A 19,224-nucleotide genomic window follows, 5' to 3' on the forward strand; every position below is an offset into this window, starting at 1 on the left:
TGAAACTGGTTGTCTCCCATCTGTTAGAAATAATAAGTAAAAGTGCAACTCTTGGTACTTAAAAGAATGCATTTGCTACTTATAAAATAAATGGCAAAAAACATAAATGTAGGGATTTATAAATGAAAATAAAGTAGGATCACAGAATTTTCCTTCACTAAAACCATCTGAAAGAAGGAAAAGTAGGTGGCAGAAGAGAAAGCAAAAATGGAATAGAAGTGGACAAAAAAGGTATATGTACAAACTGTATGCCAAATACTTCAAAAAGTGGAGGCCAAGGAAAGAATGAGTAGATACAGGGTATACATGACAAGGCTTGTCATTCTAACCCCACATCTCAGAAGCCAGATTAAGGAAAGATTAGACCTAAAAACATTAAGCTCTCCCTTCTCTCATTTCCTTCATTTCCAGGTTATAGAAAAAGATTAAAATCAGTATTCAGTTCTCATACTGATGCGTGTGTGTGTATGTGCGTGTGTGTGCACATTTATGTACAGAAATAAAAATGGTCCCAGCTAATGTGAGAAGGGTGTTGAGGGTGTCAGGAAGAACATTTGGATATCAGAGTAAGTAGGAGCTCAGTTTAGCACTTCTCATGCTAAACTTGATCAAACCTTAAAAAAAAAAAAAAAAAAAAAAGTCATGGCAACTTTTACAAATATGCTACAGGAAAAAAAATGACAAAGTGACCATGAAAAGACTATCCCCTGGAATAGAGACTCCAACAAATGGAACAGAAATAGTATTCAGAAATATAGTACAGACATAAGTTTCTGAAATAAAAAGGTACATTTGCTGGTTGAAAGTCACTAAATACCAGGGAGGGAAAACTGTGAAATGATTAAAATGGACTATATTCTAGTAGTTACTAATTTAAAAACTAAGGAGAGAATTATTTTGGCACCCTGGCCAAAAAAAGAACCTGACCTTTGGCGGGATAAAGAGAGGGGTGGTAATCTTGCCAGCTGCAAACTTCTTATTGTGGCCCATTCCAGAAGATAGTAGAACAATGCTTACAAAGTTTTGATGGGAAAAAAGTATTATGTGTGGAGGATGTTAGTGTAAGAATGTCCAGACCTATAAAAAATTTATAAACATTATTTGAGCTAAACTGAGGACATGCCAGGAAGCAAGATCTCAAAGGACTGGAAAATGCTCCAAAGAATGCAGTTTGTAGTTCTATTTATGCATTTGGAATCAGGAGAGATGAAGGAAGGTAACATGAAATCCCTTGGTGGTAGATTAAAGAGGCAGGAGAAGGCAAGGTAGGGAAGTCTCTATGACTGGATAAAAACTAAAATGAAGAGATACATCTTTTACATTGGGGGTTACAAGATATTTAACATTTACAGTAAATAGGGATGGTGGCAACAAGATCATGTGTTCCCACGAGAGTGGTTATGACTCACCTCTAAAGGGGTAGGGAAAAGAACTTACTCTTACATTTCAAAGGTGTGTTATATAACATCCATAAGAACAATGGACTTGCTTAAGGCAAAGATTGAGCTTTCACTAAGAAAATTATAGGCCTACTGCATGACTGCCCACCATGACCTGCCCAGTTAGGAATTTATGATCAGATCATTCTTGGAGCTTACTTTTGGGTTACTGAGCTTGTCAGGCCTGACATGTAGCCCCTGAACTTGTCAGATTTACTACATAGCTCTTTTCACAGGGAGGAAGGAACTTTCCTCTACCTTCAAGATTCTTTCAGGAGCTAATAAATAAACCTGAGACAGATTAACAAGAGAAAATGACCAAATTTAATTACATGCATGTGTATGGGGACCCGGAATACATGAGGGAGTCAGAGACCCCACATACATGAGAGATTCAAAGACAGAAAGGGAAAAATGTGGTATATATGACATTCTGAGCTAAGGATCACCTTGGGACTTCAGAGGAGAAGAAGGTCATTACAGGAAGGAGAGAACAGTTGCTCAGTAATTAAGGGTTTGCCCTGCCATATAAATAGGTCATATTCTTCTAGGTAGTTAAGAGGCAAAAGTGTTTCTCTTGAGCCCACAGGGTCATTGTTGCCTTTAGCTCAAAACAGTCTGCATACCATAGAGGCACATTTTGGAGGGATCACTCGTTCTGAACTCCTACATATACCCATGAGTCTCCGTTAGATTTGGTTTGGCTGTTAATAACAGTGACTAAAAGTAGAAAGATTTATAGTCGTTGATATGAGAAGTAATGAGGTAGGCAGACCAGAACTGGCATGGTGAATTCACCTGGCTTCTGGTCTCAATGTCACTGTCCATGGTGGCTACTGAGCTTCAACCATTAAAATAGCATTCCAGGGAGCAGAAAATGGGAAGGTTGGGAAGAACAAAAGGGATTTCTCCAACTGAATCAGATTTCCTAAAAGGGCCTAACTAGAAGTTCCATCTAATGCGTGTTTGTGTCTGGACCAGAATATAGTCACAGCCACTCTTAGATGCAAGAAAGGATAGGGAAAATCTTTCTTTTGGGCAAACATTTTTGCAAAAGGAAGAGGACGATAGAATAAGGGTAGTCAAATAACAATCTATGGTAATTTTTTTACACATGTCATCTTTATCAACCACTTCTCATTCCACTCTGACTTCCTTCTCTATTCCATTGAAATTATTCCTGCCAGAGTAATTTCTAAACCTTTATTTTGTTAAATCCAATAATCTTTTAGCAGCTTACTTAATCTTTTGTGAAAGATTCTTCTCTCTTGGATTCTGTGACATTACATCACCATTCTTTCTACTTATTTTCTGTTCTTGGCCTTTCTTACTCCACTTCCTCTGAATAGTAGTAGACTTGGGGCTGGACCCTTTTTTCTTTAATTATACTCTTCTTAAGTCAGCCACATTTTATTGAAATGATCTGTGAAAGTCACACATCTTAAATAAATATTCAGTTGTGACAAATGCATATACGTACATAACCATCTTTATCTTTATTTTCAGCTTCAGACTCATGTATATAAATACCTGTTGACTTCTTTATTTTTATGTTTAGTAGGTATGCTCAACGGGCATAAGACTTTCTTAACTAGCCTTACCACTTCCATTCTGAACTCTTTGGTCTAGTCTGTTCCCTGCACAGCTGTCAGAGTGGTTTTTGCAAATTAGATCATCACTGTTTTACTGGAATCACTTTAGTGAGTTCCTATCTTTAAGATAAGATTGTTTGCTATGTCTCATAAGGGACTTCTTTGACCATCCTTTCCAAAAGTCCCTATTCCACCCAATCACATCTCTCTGTTTATTTCCTTCATGGTACTGAAAATTATCTTACTTGATATTCATTTTCTATATTCTTTCTTACAATGTAAGTTTCATCAGGGCAGGGACTTTGTTTCTTGTTTATTGTTGTATCTTTGGTGCCTAGAATAATATAATATTAGTAAGTGTTCATAAATAAATTTTTTTTCATAAATATTTTTATTAAGTGATCAGCTACTGGGTGAATAAAGGCCACATATGACAAACCCACTACCAACGTCATACTCGATGGGCAAAAACTAAAAGCGTTATAGCACTTCCTGCTATCCTTAGAATCATATTTATATTCTACCCTTGAGACCTGTTTTTAGACCCTGTAAAGACTTCTCATCCTGTTCTGTGTTCCCATTACACTTAGATCGGGAACAAAATAGGGATGTCCACTTTCACCAATCTTATTCAACATAGTACTGGAAGTTTTAGTCACAGCACTCAGACAAGAAGAAGAAATAAAAGGCATCCAGTTTGGAAAGGAAGAAGTAGAACTGTCATTATTTGCAGATGACATGATGCTTTATATAGAGAACCCTAAAGATTCCAGCATAAAAGTACTAGAAGTGATAAATGAATTGACTAAAGTAGCAGGATATAAAATAAGTATCCAGAATTCAGTTGCAGTTTTATACATCAATAATGAACTATCAGAAAGGAAAACTAAGAAAACAATCCCATTCACAATTGCTTAAAAACACACACACAAACCGCCCCCCAAAACTTAGGCATAAATTTAACCAAAGATGTAAAGATCTGTACATAGAAAATTATAAGATACTGAGAAAGATAGTGAAGAAGATACAAATAGCTGGAAGCATATACTGTATACATAGATAGGAAGACTTAACATAATTAAAATGTCCATACTACCCAAAGCTATCTATAATTAATGCAATTGCTATCAAGATACCAATAGCGTATTTCAAAAAACTAGAACACATATTCCAAAAATTTATATGGAACCACAGAACAGCCCAAATAGCCACAGCAATATTGAGAAAAAACCAAATTGGAGGAATCACACTACCTGATATCAAACTATACTACAAGGCCATAGTAATCAAAACAGCGTAGTACTGGATTAAAAACAGACATAGATCAATGGAACAAAATAGAGAGCCTAGAAATAAACCCATGTCTTTATGGTCAATTAATATTTGATCAAGGGGATAAAAATATACAATAGGGTAAATGGTGTTGGGAAAATTGGACAGGTATGTGCAAAAAAAATGAAGCTAGACCACCTTATACATAAACAAGAATAAACTCAAAATGGATTAAAGACTTAAATGTTAAATTCAAAACCATAGACATCCTAGAAGAAAACATAGGCAGTAAAATTTAGGATATTTCTCGTAGCAATATACTTTCTGATGTATCTCCTCAGACCCTAGCCAAGATTTGGAAGCAGCCCAAAATTAAAAATAAATGGGACTACATCAAACTAAAAAGTTTCTGAACAGCAAAGGAAACTATCAACAAAATAAAAACCCATTGAATGGGAGAACATTTGCCAGTGATACATCTGATAAGGGGTTAATATCCAGAATTTATAAAAAATTTATAAAATTCAACACCAAAAGTCAAACACTCCAATTAAAAAATGGGCAATGGACCTGAATAGACACTTCTCCAAAGAGGACATACAGATGGCCAATAGACATATGAAAAGATGCTCAACGTCACTAATCATCAAAGAAATGCAAATTAAAACTACAATGAGATATCACCGCACACCTGTCAGAATGGCCATCATCTTTAAATCAACAAACAAGAAGTGTTGACAAGAATGTGGGAAAAAAAGGGTATTCTAGTGCCCGCTAGAATACCCTTTTGGTGTGAATGCAGATTGGTGCAGCCACTGTAGAAAGCAGTATGGCGTTACCTCAAATTAAAAATGGGACTGTCTTATGACCCAGTGATTCCACTTCTGGTAATATATCTTAAGAAACCCAAAACACTAATTCAAAAGAATGTATGCACCCTAGCCAAGATTTGGAAGCAGCCCAAGTGTTCATCAGTAAATGAGTGGATAAAAAAGTTGTGATACATTTATTTACATAACTAGAGGCCCTGTGCATGAATTCGTGCACCAGTGGGTTTCCTCGGCCTGGCCTGTGGGATTGGACCAAAACCAGCTCTCCAACATCCCCCGAGGGCTACTGGATTGCGAGAGGGCATAGGCCAGGCTGAGGGACCCCATTGGTACATGATTGGGGTTGGGGAGAGACGCGGGAGGTTGGCCAGCTGGGGAGGGACCGTGGGAGGGTTCTAGGGCGTGTCCGGCCTGTCTCATTCAGTCCCGATCGGGTCCTGATCGGCTGGACCCCAGCAGCAAGCTAACCTACTGGTTGGAGCGTCTGCCCCCTGGTGGTCAGTGCTCATCATCGCGAGCAGTTGAACGGCCGACCAGTCAACCAGACACTTAGCATATTAGGCTTTTATTATATAGGATGGGATACTACTCAGCTGTAAAAACTAAGGAAATCTTACCCTTTGTGACAGCATGGATGGATCTGGAGAGCACTATTCTAAGTGAAATAAGCCAATCAGAGAAAGACAAGTACCATATGATTTGACTCATTATGTGGAATCTAATGAACAAAATCAACTAACAAAATAGAAACAGACTCATAGAGAACAGACTGACAGCTGCCAGAGGGAGAGGGGTTGCATGGTTGCGGAAAAGGTAAAGGAATTAAGCAAAAAAATAAAATAAAAACCAAAAAAATTCAGACATAGACAACAGTGTGGTGATTATCAGAGGGAAAGGGAGGTATGGGAGGTAGAAGAGAGTATAATGGGATAAATGATGATGGAAGGAGACTTGACTTGGGGTGGTGAACACCCAATACAATATACAGATGATATATATTATAGAATTGTACAGCTGAAACCTATATAATTTTATTAACCAATGTCACCTGAATAAATTTAATAAAATAAAAGGAAAAAAACCCCAAATAATCATAATCACTTTCAAACAAAATCAGAGAGAGAAATAACTTAGAGTAACTGTCTAAAGTAAGATTGAAATGTTATATCTGCAGTTAACCCTGTGGTTTTATAATTGAGTTATTTTTATATCTTAATATCCAGCCGTCTCTCAGATTAGTTGATTGAAAAAGATTAAGATTCTCTTTTCAAGATACTCTAAACTTTCTATGCTGCTTTTTTTTTCTGTAAATTAACTTTAATGGCATAATTTAGCATTAAAAGTTATATAACATGAACTAACATAATAGAGACTATAAACTGGTATTCCTGGATTGTCAGGATCAAAGAAGTTGGAGAAACTTTAGAAATAATCTTTATTCATAAAATTATTTAATTTATTACTTTTTGTTTTTTATACTCATTGAAATTTGTGTCTTTGAGTATACTTTGCCTGATTCAGAAATCTATCCCAGTATGCTGTAAAACCTGTTTTAAAAATAGGTATGAGCCACTTGGTGTCACAGAAGTCTTGTTGACACAATGCAAAAATTATCAAATGAGTTTGCAGAGCAAACTTTACCATTACTAAAGAAAGGTGTTTTTCTTTTTAAAAAACAAAATTGACTGAATTTTTATTTCTGTAAATCCAAATAAACATAATTGAAACATTTCAAAATTTTATATATCCAGTATACTATTATAGTTGAATTAAAAAAATTATTCTAAGTGTAGCTTACTGTAAACTAAAGTATATAAATTATCTTTCGGGTCATTTATTAAATGAAGCAGGCAACGTTTTCCACACTCTCATTGAAGCTTTTAAGAAATTGTTAGTATTTATATGTGACCATTTAAGTATTCCCCGAATATATTAAAATATTTTGTACATTTAATAGATTGGGTTAATAAAATGTCCTTTCACATTTTGCATATGAGATGCATGTTATTTACACTTCTGAGGTATTAGGAGAGAGGATCTTTATTTTGGTATGTAATCTGGAATAATCCTAAAAATTGGGTAAAGTGAAAGGGGTGTAGAGTGATAAGTTGATATTCCCATGCTTTTTGTACGGCTTTTTGTAGTTTGCTTTTGGCGACCTGGTGGCCAGGAGTGGTAAGAGAGGGAGAGTTATAACCAGTTTGGGAAACATACATGATAGCCTTAACAAAGACAGGGGTGGGCAGAACTAGGTTTACAGTTGGGAGTACACGAAATACAGACTTTATTCTTGTATTATTGCTTATTAATTTGAATTTTCTATATGAACAACTGTAAACCTACTTTTGCCCACCTATATAATGGAGGTGTAATATGTGCTGAAGTAGTGGAGAGAACCTATAGGATGAAATATGGCTAAAGCTAAATGAAACACCCCCAGAAGCCTCCAGGACAGAAAAACGAGAATGGGAGATTAAAGTCAGTAAGAAAAAGCTTCCCCAAAAAGCCTTGGTGAGAGAAATGGAAGTAGCCATACCTGACTGAGAAACTTCAGTGGAGGTGACCTTTGAAATCTAAATAATCCATGTGTATGTAGTTGAGAATTGACATTATGATTTTATGATAATCAGGTAGCTATTTTTATTTTAAAGGTCAACAAAAAATGATTGCATGTATTCCTTCCCTAAACTGTTTGCCATGTTTAAAAAAGGAAATATAAATACTTGCCAGTTCCTGGATTGCATGATTTTAAAAATAAATCATTAATAATAAAAAAATTATAATCTACTCTATGTATTAGACTGTGGTAGGCATTTATTGTATGTTATCTTCTCAGTCACAAAACCCCTATAAGGATGTTTAACAAAGAGTTTTAACTTCCACGGCTGAAATTCTTTTTAAAAGAAAGTGTTTATTAGGCCATTGGTCGCAAAAAAAAAAAAAAAAAAAAAAAAGGAAGAACACCGGTTTGGGCACAGAGTCTAAACCACCATCAGAATGGCTAGGTAGGAAAGATAAGTCATGTTCAGCATCCTGGAGCTTTGCAAGAGTTTTTAGGCATCAAGTAGGGGGAAGAAAGATGTTAGCTGTTTGAAAGGATTTAGCTACAGACAAAAAGGATGAGAGAAGTGGGGCTAGTTCTTGGAGAGTTGCAGTAGAGTCTGCAAGCAAGTGTCCTGCCCGCTCCTGTGGATTAGCTGTGAACAGCAGATTGGAAAGTTTGTGCGTGTGTAAATAAAAACCAGAGGCTCCTGGGGTTCTGTGGTGTCTGGCTCTTCTCCCTTTTGAATAATGGAGGAAATAGCCACATGGAAATTAATCCTAAACCCCAACTGATAAACAGGAATGAGCAGTCTTTTGTAGAGCTGGTCCACAGCTATTAACAGGCTAACTTTTCTGTCACTCTCTCTCATTGTTCTGTGTTGGGGAGCACACGAGACTTGGTTGGAAAGTTTGTAAGGAGGACGTTCTGATAAAAGGAAAGTGTGTGGAAGGCCGCCTGCCCCGTTTATTGGAATTCCGACCTTAGGGGAGTGTTGAAGGCGGCACCCCGAATTATTCCTTGACCTTTCCAAACAAGTCTGTGCATATGCAGACCCTGGGGTGTTTACTGGAATCCTTATGCTTAATCCCTGGATGCCCTTGCCTAGAGGACAATGTAAACATGTGTCCTCCCAAGATTACTCACCCTACTGATTATATCTAAAGATAAAAACTGCAATAAAAGGCTAATGAGTCAGGCAATCTAGGTGTCCTGGCTCCTTTGGCCGGACTGTCCTTTAGCACTCTCCCCCACAGTGAAACTGTGTCGGAGTAAGCTGTTCATCTGTCCTTCAGGAGCTGCTGGTCAACCCTGGCAGTTCTGCAGTTATAAGTTTCTTTTAGAACATCTCAGATTTTTTTTTCTTGTCAAGGGATGTATAGGTTACAGTTATTCCTACTGTACTAGTGAAAGAAACTGACCTCCAAGAGATTGACTCCTTCAATCCTGTATAATAAAAGTCTACTATGCAAATTGACCAAACAGCAGAACGACTGGTTGCAATGATGCCCACTGACCACCAGAGGGCAGACGCTCAACGCAGGAGCTGCCCCCTGGTGGTCAGTGCACTCCCATGGGAGCGCCGCTCAGCTAGAAGCTGGGCTCATGGCTGGTGAGCGCAGTGGCAGTGGTAGGAGCCTCTCCCACCTCCGTGGCAGCGCTAGGGATGTCCGACTGCTGGCTTAGGCCTGTTCCCCATGGGCCTGTTGGTCAGACATCCCCCAAGGGCTCCCGGACTGTGAGAGGGCACAGGCTGGGCTGAGAGGACCTCCCCCCCCGCCCCCCAGTGCATGAATTTCATGCATCGGGCCTCTAGTATTACATATTAGGTAGAGAAAGACAATATCTGAATCCAGGTCTTTTGACTCTGCTCCTTCTATAACAAATGCCAGAGCATCTGTCAGGAATTTCAAAGCATAGTTTGCTTAAATTGGATCAATTAAAGTTGGAATCAGGTCTGGCTGGTGTGACTCAGTTTGCTGAGCGTCATCCCATGCACCAGGAAAGAGTTGCTAGTTCTATTCCAGCTGAAGGCACATGCCTGGGTTGCAGGCTTAATTCCCAGCAGGGGGTGTGCAGGAAGCAGCCAATGGATGAGATGTTTCTATCTCTTCCTCTTCCTTTCTCTGAAATCAGTAAAAACATTTTTTAAAAAAAGATGGAATCAGTATCTTAGGAAAGGTAATAAAATAATCTGCTCTATAGTACTGTAAAAAAATGTAGGCATTAAGTAAATTCTGCCTTAAATTTTAGAGGTTGATCATCTGAACATTTGAACTTTATGATAATAATTATTACATTTGAATCTTTTAATACACCTAGCAATGATAAATAAACTTCTGGTATTTTGTTGACTGGGCAAATTGTGTAGTGCTAGCAACTGGCTTCAGTTGCAGATCTGCATGTGCTAGGATCAGCTCAGCTGGGTGCTTTACGTCAGGATTTCCTTGCGATCTGGTGGCCTTGAATGATCCTGGTTTGTAATGAGTTCAGGGGCAAGTATCTGTGTTTGAACCTTTTAGGCTTATTCTTATCACCATACCAGAGGTGCCCTCCGTCCAGCCGGGTCTTAAAACTAGAGGAGTATTACTAGAATCAGCCTGGAATTAATTCTCTCTAGGAATTAGTACTCTGAAAATTGTTTAGACAAAAAAGATGCTTATGAAATGGTCTGTGGTAAATTTCTAAATATTAGCAAACTGTGATATCTTGGAAGGCCTTCATATTAATTATTCCTATGTAACTTATTCTAATACTGGCTTAGTATTTAATATAAATGTTAGGTTTATTTTAGTTCAATTTTATGTTTACTGGGTATTAGAGAAAATTAAATATGATTATAAATTTTGGTGTCTCTATCAAGCCATGCTTTAGCAACAGTAATTTACATTAGTTTCTAGATAGAAGCTATACCCAAAATCATCTGTTACTGAGTGAATTCCTATGATATGTGAATTTATAAATGAAAAATCTCCAGTATAACCTTAGAAATTCTGAAATTTATTTAAAAAATGATTTAAAAAACCCCACAATATAACTATTTTGTAAGAAAATTCAAATGTTATAATCACATAGAAAGATCCTTCTTTTATTATGGCAACTGATTTTGTTTACTTAAGAGAACCTGTTGCTAAAATAGTAATGAGGAAGAGTGTAATATAAGTGTAGTCATACACCCTTTGCTGTACAAGTAACCAGAGTACTAGATGTGCATGTTGCTCAGTTTCCTTTTGGAAGGTGGAAGTAAAGTCGTTTGTATGTTTTTCTCTCTTGAACAGCTTAAAATGACGAACGTGTGATTTCAGTGGAATAAATGGCGTCCAAAGTCACTGATGCTATAGTCTGGTATCAAAAAAAAGTAAGTTGGTAATGAAAGCTTTTAATCTTTTAAATGCTTTTATTTTAAAAATGCTTGTGTGTGTGTGTGTGTGTGTGTGTGTGTGTGTGTGTGTGACAGAGAGAGAGAGAGAGAGAGAGAGAGAGAGAGAGAGAGAGAGAGAGAGAACGCTATGGATTTATGTCAAATATTACCTAAAGTAATGACAAATAGATTTCAGGACCTTTTGAATGGAAAGGGGAATAATATTTTACTTCTGTGCCAGTTTTACTTCTAAATAAATGAGAAGGATGATGCCTAAAAATATTTTTTTCTCCATTTTTAATCCACAATTTCAAAATAGCTAGTTTAATTATTTTCAGTTATAATGTCCAGGATTATGAATATAATTAGCATTTTATAAAAGCATTAAACTTTTTCTTGTATTTCTTTTAAAAGAAAGCTAGGTTAGCAGAGCTGTTGTAAAATTTTATAACTTTTATATCAAGAGGAACTGCAGTTTTGATCCTTTTCTTATACGTTCACAATTCAATAGCTGAACCTTTTCAGTAAAATAAACCTTCAGTATTTTCTAAACTGAAACATTAAAATGTTTATTTTGGTATTTTAGGATTATTCTTGTAACTACTTAACTAGCTGTGTTATCCTACTACACATTTCAAAATACACTTTACTGATGTAATGTATTCTTTTATAAAGTTCAAGAGAATAAATGCCTTTTTTTGAAAATAGTATTGTTTATGCCAAAAGAGTGTTGTTTACACTTCCTAAAGTGCATATTGTTACATGCAGTATCTTATATTTTTAGTGTATGTAGTGAATTGTGTTTATTTTCACATTTTAAAACATTTTTGATTCTTATTCTTCAGGTCCCTATTAACAAAATATATATTTAAAGCTTTCCTATGTGTGGGAAGATCAGACAGTTTTAAAATTTAGTTGAATTAGAAATAAGTGGTAATTAGAACACTTTAGAGATTAGTCAACCCTAAGGATACTGTCTACTTTTTGGATGTGTTATTTCTTTTCTGGGTGGAACATACCACAGATATACACTATCACATTTTTTTATATAAGGTACTAAATTGAAAGTACTAAATGGAAGTGCTGATCATACTGTTAATTCAATATTTTATGGTTTTATTTTAGTGTCATTTTATTTTTAAACTTCCAATCAATTTAAGAGAAAACTGAATTCAAGAAAATTAAAATATTTTTAAATAATTTTTTAATTTTTGTTTTTTATTTTTTTTAAAAAATTAAATCTTTATTGTTCAGATTATTACAGTTACTCTTTTTCCCCCCATAGCTCCCCTCCACCCGGTTTTCACCCCACCCTCCGCCCTCACCCCCCCGCCACTGTCCTCATCCATAGGTGCACGGTTTTTGTTCAGTCTCTTCCCGCATCTCCCACATCCCTTTCTCCCCCAAGAATAGTCAGTCCATTCTCTTTCTATGCCCCTGATTCTGTCATAATCACCAGTTTATTCTGTTCATCAGATTATTTATTCACTTGATTTTTAGATTCACTTGTTGATAGATGGGTATTTGTTGTTCATAATTTGTATGTTTACCTTTTTCTTCTTCTTCCTCTTCTTAAAGGATACCTTTCAGCATTTCATATAATACTGGTTTGGTGGTGATGAACTCCTTTAGCTTTTTCTTATCTGTGAAGCTCTTTATCTGACTTTCAATTCCGAATGATAGCTTTGCTGGATAAAGTAATCTTGGTTGTAGGTTCTTGGTATTCATCACTTTGAATATTTCTTGCCACTCCCTTCTGGCCTGCAAAGTTTCTGTTGAGAAATCAGCTGACAGTCGTATGGGTATTCCCTTGTAGGTAACTGGCTGTCTTTCTCTTGCCACTTTTAAGATTCTCTCTTTGTCTTTTGCTCTTGGCATTTTAATTATGATGTGTCTTGGTGTGGTCCTCTTTGGATTCCTTTTGTTTGGGGTTCTCTGCGCTTCCTGGACCTGTAAGTCTATTTCTTTCACCAGGTGGGGGAAGTTTTCTGTCGTTATTTCTTCAAATAGGTTTTCAATATCTTGCCCTCTCTCTTCTTCAGGTACCCCTATAATTCTGATGTTGGTACGCTTGAAGTTGTCCCAGAGGCTCCTTACACTATCTTTGTATTTTTGGATTCTTTTTTTATTTTGCTTTTCTGGTTGGGTGTTTTTTGCTTCTTCGTATTTCAAATCTTTGACTTGATTCTTGCGCTCCTCTGGTCTGCTGTTGGGAGTCTGTATAATATTCTTTATTTCAGTTAGTCTATGTTAATTTCTAGTTGGTCCTTTATCACAACCTCGAGGGTCTCACTAGATTTCTTGAGGGTCTCATTAAGTTTATCAGCGGTTTCTAGAAAATTCTTGAAAAACCTTAAAAGTGTGGTTTTGAACTCTATATCCAGCATTTTGCTTTCCTCCATTTCTGTCCTTTGTGTCCTGTTTCTTTGTCTCCGCATTTTTTTAATGCTTCCCTGTGTCGATAGATTGGCTTTCTGTGCTAGGTGTCCTATAGGGCCCAGTGGCTCAGCCTCCCCAATTACCTGAGGTAGACACTCTTGGTGCACCCCCTTGTGGGCTTTGTGCACAGTCTTGTTGTAGTTAAGCCTTGATTGTTGTAGGTAACACTGGGAGGGATTGACCTCCAGGCCAATTGGCTGTGAGAATCAGTTGTGTCTCTCACACAGCAGTGGGAGAACTTCTGTGCTGGAGACACCCCTCCGGGGCAAGACTTGCTTCAATAGGGCTTTGGTGCTCACTGAGTCTGCCCCCTGAGTGTGTCCTTTATGGATCCGAGGAGCTGCAATCTGGATGGTACCACTCTGACCACTGGGCACACTGGCTCCTGGATCTCTAAGGATGTGCTTATCTAGCCTTTGCCTGAGGCTATCCAGCAGGAGCCAGCTGTGACGCAATGCAAGTTGCCCTGGGGCCTTGGGTCAGCTGCAGTTTGTTAGGTAATTATCAGATTGCAAATGGCCAGGCCTTTCATATGCAAAAGCCTCCTTGCACGGCTTGGGTGGGGGTGGGGCCCCAGGGGATCAACAGGGTGGAGCGAGCAGTTATGGCTGCTCTCAGTCCTGCCCTCAGAGGCCCTGCTTCTCAGTGTCCTGGCAATCGCTGCAAGCACCCCCGAGAGAAAGCTGCCCTCAAGTTCCAACCGATGCCAGACAGTCCAGTTTCTCCCGTATGAATCTGGGTCCCCAGAGACTCACCTGGAACTGGAGCTCAGAGCTTGAGACTCCCTCCCGATTGAAAAAGACAACCGTGTCCTCAGCCGCCAGCCCTCTCCCCTAGCGCCTCTGTATCTCTGTATTTTACTTCCACACTGCACCTCCTCTGAGTCTCTGTATGCTTTTCTCTTTCCTTCTAGTGCAGGGGTGGGCAAACTTTTTGACTCGAGGGCCACAATGGGTTCTTAAACTGGACCGGAGGGCCGGAACAAAAGCATGGATGGAGTGTTAGTGTGAACTAATATAAATTCAAAGTAAACATCATTACATAAAAGGGTACGGTCTTTTTTTTTTTTTTTTTTTTTTTTAGTTTTATTCATTTCAAACGGGCCGAATCCGGTCCGCGGGCCGTAGTTTGCCCACGGCTGTTCTAGTTGCAGAATTTCCACTCAGCCAGCCTTCCTGTGGTTCTGGATGATGTCCATTCAGTCTTTTAGTTGTATTTTTGAAGTGGTTGTGCGAGCCAGCAATCTCCGGTGTTTACCTATGCCGCCATCTTGGTTTCTCTCAAATTAAAATTTTTTTTATTTGCTATATTGATCTTTGAAAGCTTTTCTCCTCATTTCTATTTATGAGAGTTGGGAATGTTTATTAAACATTTTATCTATTTGGCGTTAAACATTTCAAACTTTAACGAAGATCATTTGTAGAATGTACTATCATGACTGACTTTTCTTGGGACCTGAGGGGTTTGAAATATTATATTCACATTCAGTTAGCACAGCGACACTCTTCTTATCTAAGGGTCATTTACTTATCAGCTTTGGATGTGTGCAATCAAAATATTCTATAGAGTAAATGTAACTGATGTCACAATTTATATCTAGCAAATATAATCACACATTTTATGTTAGAGAATCATCAGGATCATTAACGAGATTTAATGCCTCTATATTTTTCTTTTTGCTTTAAAATTTATTTTTCTTAAAATCATTTTAAATTTTTTATAGCTCAGTGGTTCTCAAACCAAAGTTCTACTTCCTATTACTAGTAGGGAGTTGGGGAGGATGGGTTGAAAATATGGGATGTGAAGCTTTGATTTTCATAATTACTTTTGGTGGAATACTAATATGCACATCAGTAAACAAGAATTGACAAACTTTTTCTGTAGAGGGCTAGATTGTAAATATTTTAGGCTTTGAGCGCCATAAGGTCTCTGTGGCAACTGCTCACTAATGTCATAATGCAAAAACAGTCATAGACAATACATAAATGAATGAAATGAATAGGCATGGTGGCATTCCAATAAAACAATTTACAACAACAGGCAGTGGGCTAGATTTGGCCCACGGGCCTCGGTTTGCTGACCTGTGCTCTAAGTCAGCCCCGTATAAGAAATAATTACCCTGTTCAAAATGCATTAGTGACCTGTTAAATAACACTGTTTGGGTATTTTAATGGTATTTTTATGTTTTAAACATGTTTACCTTGCCTTTAATTGATTACCTTATTGTAGATGTTTGTTGATTTCTGACTGTATCATAAAGATTTAGCTTTTTTATGAGATCCCCTCATTTCCTGCTCTTCCATCCTCCCAGTGGCTATAAATTTTGGTTAAGTCAGTATTCAGGGCTTCTCCTAACTAGTAAAAGGCTAATATGCAAATTATCCCCATGGGTGGAAGTTCGCCCCACTGGGAGTTAAACGTGCGCTGACCACCAGGAGGCAGCGCGGAGCTTGGCAGGTGTCGGTGATGTGGTGCTGGCAGCAGGCGGCAATTGAGGCGCTGCTGGCCCCGATGAGCCCGATGAGAACAGGACCATAGTGGGATGGTGCAGTAGGTGAGCAGGTGGCACCAGGCCAAGGTGGGTGCAATTGGGGTCCCTGATCGCCCCACCAGTTGCCCCACAGGATTTTATAGTGTGAATAACACACAGTGTTACTGATTGCCTAACAGGAATACTTCATTTCTCAATTTATTTGTCTTAAATTTTTTTTAAAAATATTTTATTGTTTTTTTTTACAGAGAGGAAGGGAGAGGGATAGAGAGTTAGAAACATCGATAAGAGAGAAACATTCATCAGCTGCCTCCTGCACACTCACCACTGGGGATGTGCCCACAACCAAGGTACATGTCCTTGACCGGAATCAAACCTGGGACCCTTCAGTCCGCAGGCCGATACTCTATCCACTGAGCCAAACCGGTTAGGGCCTTAATTTTTTTTTCCTTGAGTATCCATGGAACATACTTAGGAAAATGCTGGCCAAGTTATATAAACAAATGTGTTGCGAGGGAAAAGGGGATGGAGTTGGAAGACATAACTTGGGTTTCTGCCCCCAAATACTAGATGTAGAACCTCCTGACACCTCTTAAAGCCTCAGTTGTCTCATTAGTACAAGAAGTTAATACTGCTCTGTACAGCATAAGATTGCAGATTCTTTACGAAGCACTTGACAAAGATTAGTATTTTAGCACAGACTTATTATCCAGATAAATAGTTCATTCTACATTTAACAAATTCTTCCTCTGCATAGCTTTTCCTGATCCTATACTAAAGATTAAAGCTATAAGTTCAGTAGGCATTCTTAGTAGCAATTTTGTTGCCATTTGGATTCTTGCAATTATAGCAAACCTTTTCTTGACCAGTGATGACAATGGTCCAGGTCCCTTAGATTCTAATTCTGGGGAATCTGGACAAAACACCCAGGAGAAATTTATCTTAATTATTTTTCCATTTTAATTTTACTCTGTATAGATAAGTGGAAATCAAGCAACACATTTGATTTTGAATAATTGTGGTCTGTTTTATAGTCTTAGTTTTTATTTTAAATGATTGAATGAACAGCAGTAATCTGTTAGGTATTTCCTAAAATACAAAGACATTTAAATAACCAAGATATTTTAATACTTTTGGCATTTAAATTACTTTAAAAATATAATACAACTTTTTATGCTATTTATAGTAAATGGTTAGAAATATGTAAACAAGGAAGGTGCTGTATAGTCTTGAGTCATATTACGTACACATGGTTTAATCAGGACTGTGTTTTAGAATAACAAACCAGAGTATATCCTGTGATAAATACTAAAAGAATGCAAATAAAGCATATATATTCCTTCCTTATGCTGCAATACAAAGGAAAAGGAAGCATGAGGTAATTAATTGAAATGACCTTTATTGAGCTCTTATGTGTCTGTCACATCTTGTTAGCTCACTAGCACATTTAATCCTTGTAGTTACCCTATGATTACTGATATTATTAACTGGTTTACATATTTTTAGGGCTACGTTGAACTTCATGATGAGTTTTTGTATGTTCTTACTTGCTTTCTTAACAGGGCCTGATAGCTTCCCTCCCGGCAAGGTAGCCATAGAGAGTTAGTAGAGTAGAAGTATCTGGTAATGATTAGCAGTTAAGTGTTACCCTTTCTCTTAGAGACCATAGCCAAGGTTTTTGTGTAAGGGTGGTTTTTGTGTAAGGATGTGAGTGAAATTACTGTTTGGTAAAGGCTCAACTGTGGAGCCAGTGTATCTGGATTTAAATTCCTGTACTCTACTACTTACTCTTTAACTTTATACAACTTAAGTTTTTAGGGATAGTAGTAATATCTACATCATAGAGTTGTGAAGATTAAATGAGTTAATACTTGAAAAGTGTGTCTGACACTTGATCAATAGTAAATGCTATTTGCTGTTATTATTACATATATTTTTATTGATTTCAGAGAGTAAGGGAGAGGGAGAGAGATAGAAACATCAATGATGAGAGAGGATCATTGATCGTCTGCCTCCTCCATGCCCCCTGTTGGGGACCGAGCCTGCAACCTGGGCATGTGCCGTTGACTGGAATTGAACCAGAGGCTCTTCAGTCCGCAGGCTGACGCTCTATCCACTGAGCCAAACTGGCTATGGCTGCTGTTATTACTATTAGCAGCATTAACTGCCTCAATTGACAAGGGAGTAGAAACCAGAGACCAGGTGAGGCCTTCCATCTGTTAGGGTTGCCGAAGGAGGTATGAACGAAGCCGAAAGGGGTAAAGAATTATGAATTTATTAGAATCCTGGTGCACGAAAATCGTGCGAGGGCGGGGGGGGGGGGCGGTCCCTCAGCCTGGCTGCACTCTCTTTCAATCTGGGACCCCTTGGGGGATGTCTGACTGCCGGTTTAGGCCCAATGGGGCTCAACCGGCAGTCGGACATCCCTCTCACAATCCGGGACCGCTGGCTCCTAACCGCTTACCTGCCTACCTGCCTACCTGATCGTCCCTAACCACTCGCCTGCCTGCCTGATCGCCCCTAACCACTCGCCTGCCTGCCTAATCTACCCTAGCCACTTGCCTGCCTTATTGTCCCTAACCACTCACCTGCCTGCCTGATTGCCCCTAACCACTTGCCTGCCTACCTGATTGCCCCTAACTTCCCCTGCCTCGCCCCCCCGTCGCTATGGCTTCGTCCGGAATGATGTCTGGAAGGTCGTTTGGCTGTCTGTTCTAATTAGCATATTACCCTTTTATTATTATAGATTATTATAGACTAGAGGCCCGGTGCATGAAAATCCCTCAGCCCGGCCTGCCCCCTCTCACAGTCCGGGAGCCCTTGGGTGGAAGGTGACCTGGCGATCAGGGGAAGGCGATGCCCCCATCACACCTCTGGTGCTGCCACTACTGGGCAGCCGCCATCCACGGCTTGCCTGCGCCTCGGGCCAGCCCTGAGTGGCTGGGGGGCTAAGGGGACTTGGGGACTCTGGAGGCAGGGCCCGGCCTTGCTGTGCGCCTGCTACCCTGGTGGGGCTGAAGGGACTGGGCGCCTCCATCTTGTAGCTGTGGGCACTGCCATCTTTGAGGACATGACAGTCAATTAGCATAGTCCCTCCTTATTGGCTGTGGGTGCTGCCATCTTAGGGGGCGGGGCAGTCAATTAGCATATTTCCTCCTTATTGGCTGTTGGCGTCACCACCTTTGAGGGTATGTCAGTCAATTAGCATATTCCCTCCTTATTGGTTGTGGGCGCCTCCATCTTTGAGGGCAAGGCAGT

The 19,224-nt window shown here is 38.8% G+C and overlaps 1 protein-coding gene across 8 annotated transcripts in view; it reads left to right on the forward strand.

Moving 5' to 3' along the window:
• PHTF2 (putative homeodomain transcription factor 2) overlaps positions 1–19,224 on the forward strand; it is a 97,886-nt gene that overhangs the window by 9,902 nt on the left and 68,760 nt on the right. For 4 of the 8 annotated variants that reach the window (XM_036327658.1, XM_036327657.1, XM_036327659.1 and 1 more), the window contains exon 2: positions 10,954–11,033. The exons of 2 other annotated variants lie outside the window; for them this stretch is intronic. In XM_036327658.1, the coding sequence (XP_036183551.1) occupies positions 10,989–11,033 (45 nt within the window). In that variant the 5' untranslated portion in view covers positions 10,954–10,988. Of the gene's footprint in view, positions 1–10,948; positions 11,034–19,224 lie in introns of those variants that run through there. 2 more of the 8 variants (XM_036327661.1, XM_036327663.1) reach the window with 2 other exon arrangements.

This window comes from Myotis myotis, unplaced genomic scaffold (assembly GCF_014108235.1).
Source record: "Myotis myotis isolate mMyoMyo1 unplaced genomic scaffold, mMyoMyo1.p scaffold_m19_p_11, whole genome shotgun sequence".
Taxonomy (NCBI): domain Eukaryota; kingdom Metazoa; phylum Chordata; class Mammalia; order Chiroptera; family Vespertilionidae; genus Myotis; species Myotis myotis.